This window comes from Polistes dominula, unplaced genomic scaffold, assembly GCF_049000335.1.
Source record: "Polistes dominula isolate Pdom_NZ unplaced genomic scaffold, Pdom_raw_medaka contig_16, whole genome shotgun sequence".
Taxonomy (NCBI): Eukaryota; Metazoa; Arthropoda; class Insecta; order Hymenoptera; family Vespidae; genus Polistes; species Polistes dominula.
In genome coordinates, this window is record NW_028301040.1 from 1,177,552 (window position 1) to 1,195,976 (window position 18,425).

At 32.4% G+C, this 18,425-nt stretch overlaps 1 protein-coding gene and 1 long non-coding RNA gene across 4 annotated transcripts in view; one reads left to right on the forward strand and one right to left on the reverse strand.

Annotated features, from left to right (window-relative positions):
* The window catches only part of LOC107067199 (discoidin domain-containing receptor 2), a 72,872-nt gene that overhangs the window by 7,376 nt on the left and 47,071 nt on the right, over positions 1 to 18,425 (reverse strand). For all 3 annotated transcript variants that reach the window (XM_015322480.2, XM_089174849.1, XM_015322481.2), the window contains 8 exons: positions 14,714 to 14,816; positions 12,168 to 12,399; positions 11,084 to 11,231; positions 5,020 to 5,187; positions 4,286 to 4,419; positions 3,983 to 4,190; positions 3,669 to 3,770; positions 64 to 239 (listed from right to left, as the gene is read on the reverse strand). In XM_015322480.2, the coding sequence (XP_015177966.2) occupies positions 64 to 239; positions 3,669 to 3,770; positions 3,983 to 4,190; positions 4,286 to 4,419; positions 5,020 to 5,187; positions 11,084 to 11,231; positions 12,168 to 12,399; positions 14,714 to 14,816 (1,271 nt within the window). The remainder of the gene's footprint in view (positions 1 to 63; positions 240 to 3,668; positions 3,771 to 3,982; positions 4,191 to 4,285; positions 4,420 to 5,019; positions 5,188 to 11,083; positions 11,232 to 12,167; positions 12,400 to 14,713; positions 14,817 to 18,425) is intronic.
* Positions 5,199 to 10,332, forward strand: LOC149031780 (uncharacterized). Its single transcript, XR_016177377.1, has 2 exons — positions 5,199 to 5,354; positions 6,957 to 10,332. It is a non-coding gene; the product is annotated as an uncharacterized LOC149031780 (long non-coding RNA).

Here is an 18,425-nt window from a genome sequence, read left to right on the forward strand (position 1 = left end):
CATCTGTAGTGTTTCGTGAGATTAATATAAATCGAAAGAAAATGTCATTAATAGTTTATGTACCTTCATATTAATCGTAAATCCAAACGGATTTTTAAGTACGGTTGGTGAACTTTGTAGCTTTTGTCGTCGATTTAATAATAAAATCACTCCGAATACCATAAGTAAGAGAAGTATAATAGCTGTTAATACACCTATCAATACTTCTAAATATTCTTGTCCTTCACCTGGGGCTGTTACTGTAAAAGAAACAAATGAAATATGAACAATATCATTGAGTAAGGATTAAATATACTTCAATACAGATACGTATGAATGATTAATCTAATCATTATCAATTAAGTTTTCAATGACACAACTAATTGAGCGAAAAAATACGATCGTCATTCTTTCTCGTCGAAACGAAATAATCGAAGGAAGGACAAATTCCATTCACTTTTCAACTAAGTGCAATGCAGTATTTTTAATATTCGATGATACTTGAATAACATTACTGTATATTTTCTATTTTCTTTTCTTTTTATTAACAATTTATGTTATCTTATTTAATATATATATATAAATTACGTGTCACGTTGTTTGTCCGCAATGGACTCTTAAACTACTTAACCGATTTTAATCAAATTTTACACACTGTGTGCAGTTTTGTCCAACTTGAAAGATAGGATAGTTTATATCTCAATTTATAATCGCAATATTATTTTATTAATCGCCAATTATTTATTATGCGTGTGTATCGGACTGATTGTGAGTGCACCCCTAGTTATATATATATATATATATATCTACAGTACTATGATGAATATCGTTTTAATATTTTATACATTAATGCACGATAATATTATTATTATTATTTTTATTTCTATTGTAAATTACGACATTGTGTTTATCATTGTTTCGTAAAAGGTTTTTTAATTAAGTTTAATCCTTTGATCGTTTAATATTTATTAACCTTTTAGTAAAGAATAGTAATTGTACTAGCTGTACGTATAGAATAGATAAGGAACATCAATGAAGATCTAGGTCTAGTATTTTTTTCTTTCTTTTAGTCTTCCCTTTTCTAAACGTGTTTCCACGAATGGTCACGATTCTTAAGGAATAAAAGGGACGAATGGGAGAATGTAACAAATGGTTCGATTAAAATCCCATCGGGAAGATACGATTCTTTCGAGCTAATAGCCTAAACACTAATAGGGTATTTTCCGTACCGAAAAGCTGCTTTATTGACCGTAAAAGAAGAAGAAGAAGAAGAAAAAGTAGAGAAAACGAAGGAGACTATCGAAGGTACAACCTTAGCATACCACCCTATATAAATCTTTTATTATCGATTTATATTATCAAAAGTGTGTATATAAGTGTGTATATAAGTGTGTAAAATAAAAATCAATCTAAATCGTAAACAAACAAATATTTCAAGCATTTATTCTCAACACTTCGTTGAATATTATGTTAACAATAAATTGACGATGCGACCATATTGCTACGAATTAACGGAGGGCATAATTTGTTTATTGGTTATTTTGTTGTTGTTGTTGTTTAAAGGGTAACATTGGTTCAAATAGTCTAAATGATTTTATTTACGTATTTACGTATCATTTTCTCTTTTCTTCACGTACGAATATTAATTTGTTTATTCAATTGAATTGATATCATTATGTAAATGAATATTCATGTTATTGAAGTTACGGAATTATCAGAACACTTTGAACAAAGCTTTGTAATAATAATACATATCGTTATATATATATATATATAGTATATCAAAAGTAATATAAACGATATTTATGTAATTACTTAATGCGAATACTGAATTTAAAGCTGGACGTTTAATTTATCCCGAAAGGATGTTAATGTAAAATTTATTTTCGACGAATACCTTTCGTTCTCGTTACGTACACATCGTTACTTATTTTGCATTTTCCAACGTTGAAATTTCTCTCACCCTCTCCCCTACCCTCTCTCTCTCTCTCTCTTGTAAACTTCACTTTAAAGAAAACTTTTCAAAAGGGTTTGTTCTTTCCTAACCGTCAGATCTAGAAATTTAAAGGTCCGTGTACAGACTTATAGCGACCTTCTTTATTTATAATTAACGCTTGGAAATAAAAGTTGAAAAGTTTGGTAGAGATAATCTACTCGAATATTATTAAATATATATATATATATATATATATATATATATATATATATATATATATATATATATATATATGTATGTATATTTAAATAAAGGTAAATCAAATAATATAACAAAGTTTTTGTGTATTTCAGGTATTAAAAATTTAATTTGCCTCTTTTTTTTTGTAAAAATTGTTAACCCGGTTGGTTGTTTTATTTTTGAAAAAGATTTGACTAAGTATCTTTTGAAGTTTTATAATATCATCGTCGTACTCTTTGAAGTTAAAATTATGTTCGCACAAAATACACACTACTATATAACATACAACAGTAGACTACAGTCGTAACCACAGTTACATGTTAAAGATATTATATTTGTTTATATCTTTCCCCTGGTATATATATATATATATATATAAAATTGTTTGGAAAGCCAGTTATCGTTTTAGTCAGGCATTTTCAACCTTTGCGAATCAAGACGATAAAAAAAAAAAAAAAAAACAAAAACCAGAATCTACATTTACAAAGAGTTACAAAGAGAAAGACAAAGTAAAGATAAAAACAGAAATAATACTTTTAGATCATTGTTAAATCGCAAAAAACGCGTAATTATGTTTGAATTGAAACAAACCTTTTCTTTTGCTATTCCTACCTTCTATCTAATATTGTTTTTGCTTGATTTTTTCTCTATCTCTCTCTCTCTCTCTTTCTCTCTTTCTATCTTTTACTTTCTATCTGGCCTTTTTGAAAGTCTTCCCATTTCCATCCACCATTTCGTTCGTATATCCACAGCCAGCAAGCTTTCCATTCTCACGTAACGACTACCACTTAATCCGACTAATTGTTTACGTTACGCGGAAGTTGCTAGGTGAATTATAAAAGCATAACCCCCTCCCTTCCTTTTAGCTTCCTGTTTTTCTCTATCACTGTGTATATATATATATATATCTTTCTTTCCCGTTGGATTTCGTCGGTGACACCAGTTAATCGTATCTCTTTCTTGCTGAAGAATAGCGGCCTCGTTTCGTTAATGAAGTTAGTTCATTGGACAAACCAACCTTCCTTTTCTTTATAAGAGGAACTTGGGATATAAGTAGTTGATGGTTGGCACTGGTGGTGGATGATGGTTGTAGTTGTGGTGGTAGTGGTGGTGTCTTAGTGATAGTGCTATGAGATGATGATGGTAGTGGTAGTACTAGTTTGCGGTTTTGACGCACCCGACGAACTTACCCGGCCAACTTATTCCTCGTTTGTTTTAAGACACGGCGCGGGATGGCGGACGGATGAGGAGAAAGATTGGCTCGAGTTGAGTTAAGTTACCTTCCTTCGCTTTCGAGAGGATAGGGTAGGGTAGAGTAAGGTAGGGTATGGTAGCTGCACGATTACGGAATTGAAGGAAGAAAGTAAAAAGAGAAGAAATTGCCGTTGGTTCGAGAACTCTTTTCGTCGGTTTTCCCAAGATGGAAGAAGAAAAAAGTATTAAGAAGAAAAAAAAGAAAGAGGTAAAATAAGAGAGTAATAACGAAAACGACGCGATTACACTTTTTACGTACCTGTTTGCAAATTGAGATTGAGATCTGCATTTGAACTGACCGGGATTTCACCATCTTGCAACACCAATGTAGTCTCATCCGTTAAATTTTCGTATGGATTTGCTGCGAGTTAAATTCAACTTTTGTGTTTAATGTTTTATTCATCTTTTTTTTTTTTCTTTTTAGATTATGTTAAGAGGATATAGTTGTTATATTATATATATTTATATCATAATGAAGGATTTTTGTAATATTAAAAGGTATCAAAAGTATGTAGAGAAAAGAAAAATATAACAAACGTTATTAAAATTTACAATGATACTTGTATAACTTACATTTATCGAACATAATCTCGCCAATCATTATCCAACGTGCTGCAAAATAAAGATGAAATTTAAGAAATTTTCCCGGTCTACCGCGAAGTCCTATCGTTACATTTCGTGCATTTTCCAATACAATGTCTGGTATGTAAGAATAGGCAATAGGTTCGTCCTCGTAATATTCGCCATCTTGACTGAACCAAATATCGGCTTTTGAAAAGACCTGTAACGCGATTATTAAAAATGATATTATATTATTGCAAATTGAAAACTTCAATGTTTATTTGATAAAATAAAAAAAAAAAATTGATTGTTTACCTGAACATCTCGCGAAAAGTAATTGTTCGTGTAAATGTATACAGCTTCGAATATCCAATAATTTTCAAATTCTAAAATAATTTCTACGAAATCGTTAGGGAATGTATCACGCATCCAAGCAACCCAACCTGTTCCTGTAATAAAAATATGTAATCGATATTAAATGGAATTTCATTTCAAGTTATCTAATAGTTGTATCTATTAATATTTCATCGATTGATTGATCGATCATCGAAGTCTGTTAATTTGTAAGATCGTTTGCATCCAATAATAATAATAATAATAATAATGATTTTATTGAAACGGTCCAATAAATGGAGGACTTGTGTAGAGAGATTCGATACGGTTCTCATTTACAATACGAGTTGTCAGTTAAGAGTGCAAAGTGTCAAGTATTGATATACGTTGAAAATGATGATGTTAAACATCGTGCCACGTTTTAAATTCTGTTTCGATCGATAAACGATTTATCAACAATTAAAAGAAGTTAATTGGAGTCAAGTGTAGTGTATTTCGTTGGAACGATCTATAATGATTAAACGATAGTCCCGTTAATACAAAGTTTAGGTATAAATCTTTTTTAACGTTCATTAATTTTGAGATATTAAATATACAAGAAAGATTTTTATTTTTTTTTTTTACAAGAAATTAACGAGTTCGAAAATGTAGAGATTTTGTTGAATCTTTCGATTTGAACGTTCGACACCCTGGGCGTATATACACCCACCGATTACCTCTTCCATCTCCCATGTCCAGCCTGTAATTATCTGCGCCGACCTCGCCATCTATCAGTCGACCCAAACCATCGGTCAGCAACGAGTTGTACTGCCTTTTACCGTCGTACGAAGTGTCACTGAGTTCCTCCATAGGTGATTCTGGTATTGTGTAACTCACGATGCCACCTACAAAATATATATATATATATAATATATAGAAATGTCAATAAAACAAAGAAAATGATTATCTTATAAAATATCGTATGATATAAATTAAAATTAATGAAAAATTTCGTTTAACTAATATACGCATAAATAATTGCATAATTTGATTTTGATAAGATTGAAGTATAGTAAGTATAGATTCTAACGATGAATTATTTTGTTGTTGATTTTATGTTATAAAATAAAAAATTCAATCTTTCGTTCATTCTCTTTTTTCTTTTTTTTTTTTGTTCATAATAAAAGCATTTGAACCTAACAATATAAGTTCGACGCTTATGACTCGGCCATAGTTTCATTTTAATTACGCGTCCCGTGAGAGATTTTTATAACTAAAAAAGTCTACAGTTAAACTGGTGGTTAATGGATAAGTAAGATACAATGAATATGGTCGGATAAAAATGAACAAAATGGCGTCTGCGCGCTACTCGATTTGCTATTTCGCGCTAGAAGCCATTTAATTGCTTCTAATATTTCACGGTTATACACGCAAAATGTCGGCTGTTTTACTACCCTCTTTTCTCCGTCACCCTTCTCTCTCTCTCTCTCTCTCTCTCTTTCTTTTTCTTTTACTCTAGTGAGTTACATTGTCACGCGATGCGCTGGTCAAGCATGTTACGGTCAAATTATAAGTGAGCACGTATAATAATTTTTTAACATTTCCATGAGCACGCTGATGTGAAGTCACAAAGCACGCACTGTTCATTTTGATTTAATAATCAGCAATTAGCGTCGTTGAATCTTGTACGTGACGGTTCTTTCTTTTTTCTTCTTCTTCTTATTCTTATTCTTATTCTTCTGTACCCGAAACCCTGCTACTTGCCCTTTTCCAAATCTCCTTTTGATTTTAAACAAGAAAACTTAAATATACGATTTGCGTGGACAGATTTTGGCAATTAATACGTTTGAGTTTGTACTCCTTGTATAGTCTCCATTTGACACTAGAAAAGCAAAATTACTTTCTTGCCAACTCAATTAGAACAAAATTGATTATATTTTGCGTAAAATGAAGAAATCGTTCGATAAAATGATATCGTTCGTTTGTCTTATTCATGAAATATCAATGCATGTACAAGTTGTATATTCTTTCATGTTGATAGATTTAGAAATTGTCTTGTTATCAGAGGAAAATGTATTCGTTGTTATTAGGAATAGCAACGGGAAATGCATTATCCAAAAGCGGACCACGAATCATCGCGTACGATAATAACGGCGCTCTTACCGGTAATTCTACTCTATCACGTTAATCCGGTTATTGGGTAATTGAATTAAAGTGGCAATCTTCCATTCGTCCGTCATCTAAATTATTGCTGGGTTTCGAAGTCGAGATCTCTTGAGTATCTGAATGTTACTTGGATATCTAACTATTGACATTTGACTCGAAAACAGATTAGTCAGTCGGGGATAAATTTGGAATAAAAATGATTTCTTTGACGTGACCTATTATTTTCATTGGATGATAACCAATGATGATTATTAACTATTTCATAGAAATGAAATAAATAGAATGCGCCTCTTGTATTGTGTGTACAGTTTCAAAACTAGTTATTAATTATGAAAACTGGGTCATATTTTGCTATATATATATATAGATATGATTTTATTTAAACGAGTTACGTGTGAGAAACTTGTAATATAAATTGTTAACAATTTGGACGTTAATTTATTTTGTTTAAGAGGTGTTTTTTTTTTTTATTGTTTTAATTTTTTTCTTTTTTTTTTTTTTTTTACAGCGGAAATGTCTGAAGTCTTTCGTATAGATGTGTACCATGTACCAGACGTCTAACAAAATTCACGCCATTAGTGGAAATGTTCATAGCTATCACGTGACCACCGTGGACGGTATTAAGTTTTCCATTTAGATTCGTGCTTCATTCATTGCCGATCGCAATCGATGTCGCGTCGTGTCTGAAAGTGCAATGACCTCGTACCGATAGTGCGAAAGCTTTCATTCAACGCTTTGGTCTTTTCCTCTATCCATGCATACAACAACTAAACACACATACAAACATACATATACATATATATATATATATATTTTTTTTTCTACAGATCTATCTCGATGATAGAAAATAAGTGGTATACGCTAGATATATCACGAGAAGAAAAAAATATAAAAAGTGACTAGCGTGTTAAAAAAGAAAAAAAAACAAAAGAGAGAGAGAGAGAGAGAGAAAGAAGAATATGTCAAGCCGATAAAATTAGATGAAATAAACTATTAAAACGGAAAGAAGATAAGAACGTTTTAAATTGAATAATTAATCGTACGGGGTTAAAAAAAAAGAAAACAAAAATGATTCCAACCGTGTTAAGAAAAATTATTTGGACGTTGGTAATTATCGAAGGTGGTTTGAACATGGACAACAAGGGGAAAAGACCGAGAAAACCGTGGACGATCGAAAATGTCAATGCAGGAGAACAATGGGTTTGGATTTTAGCGGTGACCGTGGCGAGCTAGATGGTAGTAGCCCCATTGCTGAGATACCCGTTGCTGCTGCTATTGCAACTGTTGTGTCATGGTTGCTATTGCTATTGCTGTTGCTATTCCTGTTGCTGTTCCTGTTGCTGTTGCTGCTGTTACTGTATTGGTGCTGGTACTACTGTGCTGCTAGTGGTTGCTCGTTCTGCGAGATTCCAGATTCGGCTAGTCGGAAGTAATCGCTGGTGTTCAACGTTGGGGTACGGCATCAACGTTGTTTTAACCAGATGCCGTGCACGACCTCCATAAATCTGCCATTCCGTAGACCAAGCTCGATCTCGCACGCTCTTCTCATTCTCTCTCTCTCTCTCTCTCTTTCTTTCTTTCTTTCTCTATTTCTCTTTCTCACTTACTCACTCACTCACTCACTCACTCACTCATTCATTTTTTCTTTTTTCTTTTTCTTCTTCAAGTATTTCTTATGTCGGTGTCGGCCTGAAATTTCCCTACTTCAAATTCTCTCTCTCTCTCTCTCTCTTTTTCTCTTTCTTTCTTCCTTTAAAACCCTCAACACTTTTCATAATTTTCCTTTCCCTTTTTACCTTCTCATTATTAACGGTTTAAGAAAATCATTTACGCAAATTTGCTTCAACAAGGTCTAAGCTACCTTTTACATTTTTCATTCTACTCAAAATATATATATATATACATATATATACATATATTATTTTTTCTTCAATTACTTATACCAACATTTTTTTCACTCTCTCTCTCTCTCTCTCTCTCTCTCTTATCCTTTCTTCGTTGTAAGGTTTTCTTTTTTTCTTTTTATTTCTCTTAACATACATATACACACGTGGATCCATACACGTAAAGAAAAGTAATTATAAATACGACAGGTTGCATTCATAAATCCTTTTGTTTATTTCCTTTTACGCTCGTTTATTTTCATTGAAGATACTTAAAAGTATATTTATTTTTCAATGCCGAGCCAAAGAATATCCAAGTCTTTGGCTCGATTTTTCTTCAAATTTGAAAGATGAAAGTGTGAGGGTTTAGGGAGGAGGGTGTAGAAGAAATGGTAAGTTCTCATTCTCCGTCTACGGATTAGTATAATTTGTAGAAAACCTTGTTCCCTGTTCAAGACTCTCTCTCTTTCTCTCTCTCTCTTTCTCTCTCTTTTAATGTGGCTAAACCGAGCGGGTAAAAGGTACATGCAAATGTATGTAAATATCATTACGGTGATGTACTGCAGCGTTTGTTATACGCGGGTCACGCACCCATACATAAATTAACTAGCACAAGGTGCTGCGACCTTTCGTTAACTCAGAAAAGAGAGAAGGAGAGTGTGTATGTAAGAGAGAAAGAGAGAGAGAGAGAGAGTGAAAAAAGGACGAGAAAAAGAAATATTCAGAAATAGATCGCGGAAGTGAAGCAACCCTTGCGAAGAGGAGGTACTTGGGATAAAAATAAAACTGGAAAGGGTGAAGAGAAACCTGTTTGCAACTAGAACGCTTTTAACAAAAAGAAAGGAATTACTACTCATATTGAATAAAATGAATTCTCGATTTGTTCGCGTATTATTTATTTAAAATAATATATTATCAAATTATTTGTAAGTAATAAGAAATAATTATTTGAATACAATCGCATGTGTGTGTGTGTGTGTGTGTATGTGTTTAAATTAATCGTAAATAAATTATAATACGAGCGTGTTCGATCGATTATATTATGAATTACAATGTAGGTAAATGGTGTTAAAGTAAAATTAATAAAAAAAAAAAAACAAAAGTATATCAAGCGTAAGCGTATAGAATCCATGGTTATGCTTCCGTGCTCGATCTTTCATTCTATTTATTTTAGATGGCGAAAGGGGGTGTAGAAAATATAGTTAAGAAAGTGTGCGTTGTCGTCTTGGTGGTATCGTATACGATAGTAAGGGAACAAAATGGCTGGCATGAGAAAGGATATATAGTAATAGTAGTAGTAATAGTAGTAGTAGTAAGATACGATAGAATGTACACTGAGGGTGCTGAGAGGGTGTCCGTAATATCGAAGAAATTATTATAATGCTCGCGGCGGCGTTTGGTGTTATGTATTCGTTATGTCGGACGATGAAACACAATGTCCTTTTCCTCATCGATTCCATTAAGCAGATACATGTTAGGTAGCGTATAGTATAGTAAAGAGTAGGGTTAGTATGAACGGTAGGTAGAAGGGAGGGATAGAGGAGGAACTAGGTCGAAAACAAATGTACGACGAGTCGGACCAACGAGCTAGTTCGTATAACGCCGTTACCGACGCTAATGGAATCCAGTACTGTAGACTGAGGAGTTTGCGAATTGGCACCCTGGCTGGAACCAGTACCAGCAACCAACACCCCAGCATCAGCCAACCCCAGCATCACCAACGCGAACAACACTAGCACACCAGTAGTATCAACAACAGTAGTAGCATCCTACTACTCGTTGCCGGTTCTCTCAACGGCCGCTCTTTCGCCAAATTGAATCGAGTTGCAATTTGGAAATTAATCGACCACTACCCGTCGTAACACCTCTCTTTCCTTTCCTCTAACTTTCTTCTACCTTTACTTTTTATTTTGTTTTTTTTTCTTTGATTTTCCTATTTCTCTTTTACTTTTATCCCGTCTCGTTTTTCCTTCTCTCTTTTTTTTTTTTTTTTTTTTTTTTGAGCAAAGAACGATATACACACGGAAAATAGGTGGATGTTGCTTTTCCTAGAATCAACACGATTTTACTTTTATTCCTTTACTCATTCTCTCTCTATACCCCACCCTCCCCTCCCCCCACCCTTTTTCATTCCTTCGTCATTTTTTTTCTCTAACGTTTTCTTACCTTTTTGAAAATGATCGGCTCGCGTGCGTGAAAAGCGTTGAAATTACCTTCTACTAATAAATATCTCTCTATTTTTTTTTTTTTTTTTTTTTTTTTTTTTTTCAACAGGAGTGTAATAATATCATGGGATTTTTCTTTCCTAGTAATTTTCTTCAAGGTTTTTATTTATTTGATCTATATATCATCTTGTTTTCTTTTGAAATAAGTATTTTTAAATAAATGATGAATAAGTTGTAGCTTCTTGGATCGAGTATTTCTAACTCGACGCAACAACCTTGATCCTATTATAAATATTTGACATTTACATTAAAATTCTGATAAGTGTTTGATTTTATTGATAAATTAAAAAATTCAAGATCAATAGGATGATATGAAGATTTTAATCTAACATGTAGAATAGTAGAATAAAAGTAATAATTCAAGTTTTTGTTTTGCAAATTGAGTCAGTTCGAGTTTCGAATTACAAGTGAATGTTGTTTAGGTTTCTTCTTATCTTTAGTCATGAGTGAATAATTAACGATAATTATTGTGTCAGGGTGTTTTAAAAAAAAAATAATCATCTCATTTTATCATAAAATATACTTACTTGTATCTTGACAACCTCTCAACTCGATACGAAGACAAACCGTACGTCTGTGAACCGAATGTGGCAAGATCCGAATTTGACTAGCAAAAATTGGCGGTACGAGATTATGCGAGATCACCGTAGACGTGTCACTGTTACCAGGGAAAACCTAAATTAAAAAAAAATAAATTAATCCTCACATATATGTCACATATGTTAAAAACAATGTTAGAATATTTATTACACGAATTGCATATATATATATACAGTTGATGTAAAAAGTATTCGTATACACCGAATCAATTTGAAATAAAATGTTGCGAAATTGTAATTTATTAACTAATTTTTTTTTTTTTATAAACAATAAATTTGTACACATTTTTGAAAGTTTTTACAATACAATAATCAACCGTGTTGAATTACTAATTCCACTTTAGATCACTAAATCTAAGCAAACGTGGTCACGATTAATAACATGGATAGAATTAACCCGAAAAACAACGAGAGACAAAAACTTTGTATCATTAACTCCCAAAAAAAAAAAACGATAAAAAGGAAGACTCGATCTTTTTTTTTTGAATAGTACTCTAGATTATTGAAAATGTTATAGTAGACAAGATAATAAAAAAAGAATAATTACATTTTGAAATAATAAACGTTCGATTATATTTCAATTCGAATTTATTTCTAAGGGATATTTATATTGTAATCGGATTAGACAAATTATTCAATAACTAATAATTAAGAGTTCAAATTTGTCAGATTATTTCAATCGATTTTAGACAATTACCCAATCGCCGAGTCGTATTTCTTTAAATGATAAAAAAATGTGCAAAAATAATTATTCCAGATCCTGTCCTGTGATATGAAACACAGTATTTAATGGCGGCGAGTTGGTTAAAATCGATAAAATAAAAACAGAACAAATAAATGGAAATGATAGAAGTTGAAGATAAATAATAATAATAATAATAATAATAATAAAAAAAGAGAAAGAAAGAAAGAAAGAAAGATAGGTAAAGAAAGAGGAGATGGGTAAGGAAGAAGGAGGAGGAGGAGGAGGAGGAGGAGGAGGAGGATGGGGGAAAATAAATGTTAAATGTACCTCTTGGTTATTTGAACGTTTATATCGACGCCACTCGGTAAAGGTTGGTCGTCGATACTCAAGAGTATACTCCTCGACGTATTCCTGGCCACGGCCATGATCAAAACGACCTTGCGTCTGCACCCCAGTGATCACGTGACCTCCCTGAAGATCCACTTGTAACCACTCGCGAATTCCTCTTTCTATCTGACTCCTCGGACACCATGCGCCACCCGCCGTTTCCTTTCGCAGTCTGTTGAGTGTGGTGTATGTGTATGTGTATGTGTGTGTGTGTGTGTGTTTGTGTATACGTGTGTGTACGTTTGTGTATTTGTATAACACAAAAAGCAACGTGATATTGATTTAATGTCGGAAAATACTCTGTTATATAGTGAACGGGGGCAACACTTTGAAATCATTTTATTTTGCAACTGATGCTTTATTTCATTTTCTCTTGGTCTATCTATTCATCTATCTATCTATAGTATCTATCTATCTATCTATCTATCTGTCTATCTATCTAACTATCTCTCTTTTTTTTTTTTTTTCGTTATTTTTAAACGAATCATTTTTCATTATCGCTCGTGCAACTGCATTTTTATGAATTCTTCATTGGTGTTTATTTTTTTTTCTTCTTCTATTTTTTTTTCTTTTTTTTATCTTTAACTCTCCATTTGTTTGTTATCTTTTTAATTTTTGTTGTTTTTTTAATATTTCATTTTTCATCCATCAACCGATCAATTATTATTTATTAAAAATTAAATTTTTATTCTCGACGTTGTATGGGGAATAATCTTTTTTTTTTTTTTATTAATTGTATTTTCGTTCGAATGATTTTAATTGAAACGTTTACAAAATATTTTGGATTGTTTTAAAATGTCGTTTAAAAGAGATAATATATATATATTTTATTTGGCTAGTTACAATGTAACGAAAGTTCGTGACCAATCGATAACAACATGTGGTGGCACATTCGCGTGAAAGAAATGCGCTTGTTGTGTTGCAAATAAAAGATAAGACAAGAAAAAATTACATGTATATATATATATATATATATACATATACAAAAAAAAGAAAAACGTGAAAAATTAGAAAGATAGAGAGAGAGAGAGAGAGAGAGAGAGAGAGAGAAAGAGAATATTAGTATTATCGGTAAAGTATTCGTTGTGCATGAAAAGATATTTCATCGTTGAAGTTTTTATTTTGCTTTAACCATATTTTTCAACGCTATTACGTTTTACAAAGTGGAAAATAATATCGTGTCCCATCGTGTTTCCTCAAAAGCCACCGATATATGTGTATATAATATACACACACACATATATATATATGTATACAGGATATACCAATACATATAAACCAATATATATATATATATATATACAGGTGTATATAAAATTCAATTTCACGCGTTCGACGTTGAAACGACGAAAAACGAAGTACACTGACTCGAATATCGAAATCGACCGATATACTGTAAACCTTCTAATTTTTTTTTTTTTGGGTTCCTCTCTCTCTCTCTCTCTCTCTCTCTATTTTTCTTATTTCCTTTCTCTGGAAATTTTCTCTCTTTTTTGTTGTTGTTGTTCTGTTTTGTTTTCCTCTTCGGTTTCGAATTTCAAAAATGACGCGTAACATTTTAAAGTTATCAAGCTTAACGTCAATTATTTTTGTGAACGAGTAGATGTAAAATAAAATACAAAAAAAGATTGGTTTCGGATTAAACAAAAAACCGAATGGTATCGTTAAATTATAAATAGATTGCACGAATGTGTACGAAACGAGAAAAAGAAAGAAGAAAATGAAAAAGAGTGAGAGTGAGAGAGAGAGAGAGAGAGAGAGATAGAAAGCGTTACGATATCTTGTAGATAGGGGAAAGGGTAGTTTATTCAATTTCCTTTCATAAATATTAATGTCATTTTGTAAAATGATTTTCTTTCTTTTCTTTTTTTTTTTTCTTTTTCTTCTTCTTCTTTTTCTTCTTTTTTTATTCTGAGAAAATGAAATTGTGAATTTCATTAAATTCGTAGTAGTACGTTCTAGTATTTCATTTAAATCTTCATAACGTAATGCTATTTTTGTAGTAACACATATATATATATATATATATATATTATATCCTGGTAGCATTTTATAATTTTATTTTAATTTCTCATGACAAAAAGTATTCGTATTAAAAAAAAAAAAAAAAATAAGTTTACGTTTGTTAAAAATAAGTTGTATTATGTAATAGTATTAATTGAGCCGTTCAGTGTACACATCGATTAATTTTTATAAAAGAAAAAGTTGAGAAATGCGATGAAATAATGTATATTGTTTTTTAAATTTCTTTCAATATTTATAATATATATATATATATATATATATATTATAAATTGTGTTAGAAGTAAATTTTGTTTCACGTTTTTATTTAGTACTAGTCGTTAATACAAAAAATCGAATATAATCGTAAATGATTAATATTAATTGAATTGAATTTAATGAAATATTAGTTTACTTTTTTATAAATGAAAAATTGAAATTTTTCTGCAATCAAATAGAAAAATAATTTCAAGATTTGATTATACCTTCCATTACGCGGACCAACATTGGTTACGTACGATGATGATGCAGTGATTGAAGAATCTGGAATATCACCGGATTCCATTCCTAACGACTGATTGCATGATCCTGTAAATTACAAAAAATACAAATGTAATTAACATACACGTATATATATATATATATATAATTTATAAATACATAAATACATCATAGTTTTACAGGTAGGTTAGGAAAATGATATTTTGATCGATGCAAAATATGCATCATCAACATTAGTTATTCATTTCGCATGTATGCACGTATTATAATTGCAAGTTGAACAATTTCCACAGTGCAATTTCCACATGTACCGTTATCGACGTTTCGCAATCTCGCGTGTGATTTGTCTGGACGTTTGTGCGAAAAAAAGAAAAAAATTATTAAAAAAAAAAAAAAAAGTACCAAAGAAAGAATAGAAGAAGAGAGAAAGAAAAGGGATTTTCGTTTCACTTCAAAAAGGGGGAAAATTTTGCGAATGAGAATTACGTAGTTGTAGTTAGATTCTTTTCTTCTTTTTTTTTTTCCCGTGATTGTCGTTGTATTTTCCTTTTTTTTAGATAGAGTAGAAATGTACAACATTAGTTAAAATTTCCGAAGGTAAACAACAGTAATTATACGAACGGTTTGAGTACTGCATTCGTTGTTACTATTCGTTGTTATTCACGAAGTTGGGATAAGTGGCAAATGGTAAATGGCCCAAAAGACCGCAGGCAACGCTTCACGTTGTTGGCTTATTATCCAATCGCCAGTACTTATTAGTCGTCTTTCAGCTATCCTCATTCATGTTTCAATTTGCTTTTTGCATTTATCATCATTGTACGCAAGTAATTTTTCCATTAAACTTTCTCATAGACGAAATGAATTAAGAACGGGGAGGGGGGAGGGGGAGGGGGAGGGGAAGGGGGTTGGTATATTAAAGACGTACCAAAAATCTCTTTCACTAGAACGTAACTACAATTCTACTCGGATAGAAAGAGAGGTGGTGGTGGTGGTGGTGGAGGAGTAGAAGGAATGGTAGGTGGTGGTTCTTTTGAAATATTTTTAATGGGCCGGACAAACATGCAAACACGAATCCAAAGACTTTTGAGCTTGGACTTGCGTGTTGTTTAAGTCGACACTGAAATTCATTTACATAAACAGATGGAATATTTGTCGGTATAGATATTTTAGTTTCTCTTTCTCTTTCTTATTTATGGTGCAACGAACGTATTCTACGCAAAACTGTAATATAAAATGTTCCGATTAAGTTTTTTTTTTTTTTTTTTTCATCGCAGGTAGCGATATTTCTTTCTATTTTTATATAAAAAGTTTTTTCCTTAAGAAATTACATTACCTTAGAGACGAACAAAGTTAAATGTGTTGTAAGTTGTCGTCATCATGATTGAACCGAATGAGAAATAAAATACAAAAATAAATGAGAGAGATCAAAGCTTAGGGGGGGGGGATGATCGGGTACGATCAAGAAATTTATTTTTAATATTACAAATATATTACTTGGGACAGGTTTTTTTTTTTTTTTGTTCATAATGGAACGTGATAAGCTTTGCGATCTAGGCCGATTAACAAATGCAAATTAGGCCTAAACGAACGAATACTTGAGCAAATTTATGCTTTACGCTCGTAAATGTTCTTGCCTTTCCTTCGACCTCCACATATTTCTTTTTTTTGTTTTTTTTTTTTTCTCATTGAAGGGTCTGCGAGAACAGAGGGAAGAGAAAGAAAGGTAGAGGTAGAGATAGAGAAAGAGAAAAGGAGGAAGGAGAGGGAGTACAGTAGGATCGTTTGATGTTGTCCTACACAAACGTTTCGTATAAGAACTACTACGATGTAGATATAGTGTTTGGGTTTCTATGAGCCGCTTAACGATGCGACGTTCGAAAGCACGAGAGTGCCTTTAAGAGCAAACGGCACGCGACTCGCGTTCAGCCAGAAAAACATAGAGAATGGGAGTGAGTGGGTATAAAAGCGAGAGATAGAAAGAGATATAGTTAGAGTGAAAGGAGAGAAAACTAGAGCGAGGGAGGGATAAGTTCAAGCCTTTGATGAGAAAGACGGACTTAAGTACTTGCTCTTTATCTGTCTTTTTTTTTCTTCTTCTTCTTCTTCTTCTACCTTACTTCTCTTATGTTCCGTCTGTCCGTCTTTATTTGTCCTATAGTCTGCTTACATCTATATCCGTTTCTTCTTCTTCTTCTTCTTCTTCTTCTTCTTCACCAATCTGTCTTTGTACGTCTAGTTTTACTTGGCTATCTGCCTGTCTGTTGTCACCTGGCTTTTACTACTTGTTATTCATCTGTCGTTGCACTTGCTGTTACTACTTGCACATATCCCGTTTATCTTTTTCTCACTAATTCTCTATCTGTTACTGATTGTTTCCTGTCTGACATTGCAGTACTGCGTGACGACTACTTGTAATGTATAACCCGTCTTTCTAAACTTTCCTCTATCTCCCTTTTACTACTTGCTATTTGTCCGTCATTGTATATCCGTTATTACTTACATCTACATGTCTTTTTTTCTCTCGAACTTTTTTTTCTATTTTTTTTTTTAAGTGAAAACTTCTTTAGAATGGAAGTGATCTGAACAGTAAATAAACGCGGTCGGTCAGGAAACGGAGCTATGAAACGGAGCTATGAAACTTTTCGGAAAAAATCTGCAGAAAGGAAATACTAGGAAAATTTCAAAGAGTTCGACGGAAGGCGTTTTTGCATTTCTCGCACGCAGAGAGGTGTTTAGTTACTATACATTTTTTAGTTTCCAGAAGCAACTTGTCTCATTTCTTCGAATTGAGATTTTGCCTACTGTGTAATATGTTACGTATTATATGTTAATAAAACGTAAATTAATTTTTAAAAGTGTTAACAATATAATAATAATAATTTTATAAAAAAAACATCCCTATAATTATCCTACACCTGACATTCTGCATTCGTCTCATTCACTCGAAACTTAGTTTTTATCGAAGGTTTCACTTCTAACACGTGTGATCTGTCCACATGATATTTTTTTTTCTACATCTGTCTTTGCACTGCTGTTCGTTACTATTTAATATAGTTATTCGTCTATATTTTCTTTCTCACACCTTTTCTATTCGCGCGTTGATGATTGTTTCCTGTCTGACATTACCCGTTGGTAACTACTTTGTACGTCTGTCCCCCATCTATCTTCGCTCGAACTATTTGTTACTATTTGCTATTTGTCCGTCATTGTACTACTGTTACTACTTAACTTACGCGTACAACTCTTCTTTTTTTCTTCTTACTACGTTTGCGGCTGTCGTTGCGTTTATTTTACTACTTCAACACGTCTGTCAACCTATATTCTCTGTCTTACTCTTTCGTTTCTTTTACTACTTGGTTAAACTGTCTGTTGTGTTGTGTGTTCACCATTGGTTCTTACTACTTTCATGTATTATATTTTTCTTCTTATTTTGCTATGTTGTTAGTTGGTTTTCCGTCTGATGTGCACGTCCCTTACTATTTTCATGTTCGTCTATCTATCCTTCTCTCTCTCTCTCTCTCTCTCTCTTTCTTAATTTTTTTCTTTTCTTTCTCTTTTTCTGTATATATCCTATATCGAAGAGACGTTACTCAGCGTAGCAGCATTTTCTTAAAAACTTTGCTAATATTCCCGGGCGCGCGTTGGTCCTGCTCTTGTACCTCGTTAAACTTCTTTCTCGTCCCGCTTACATCGTCG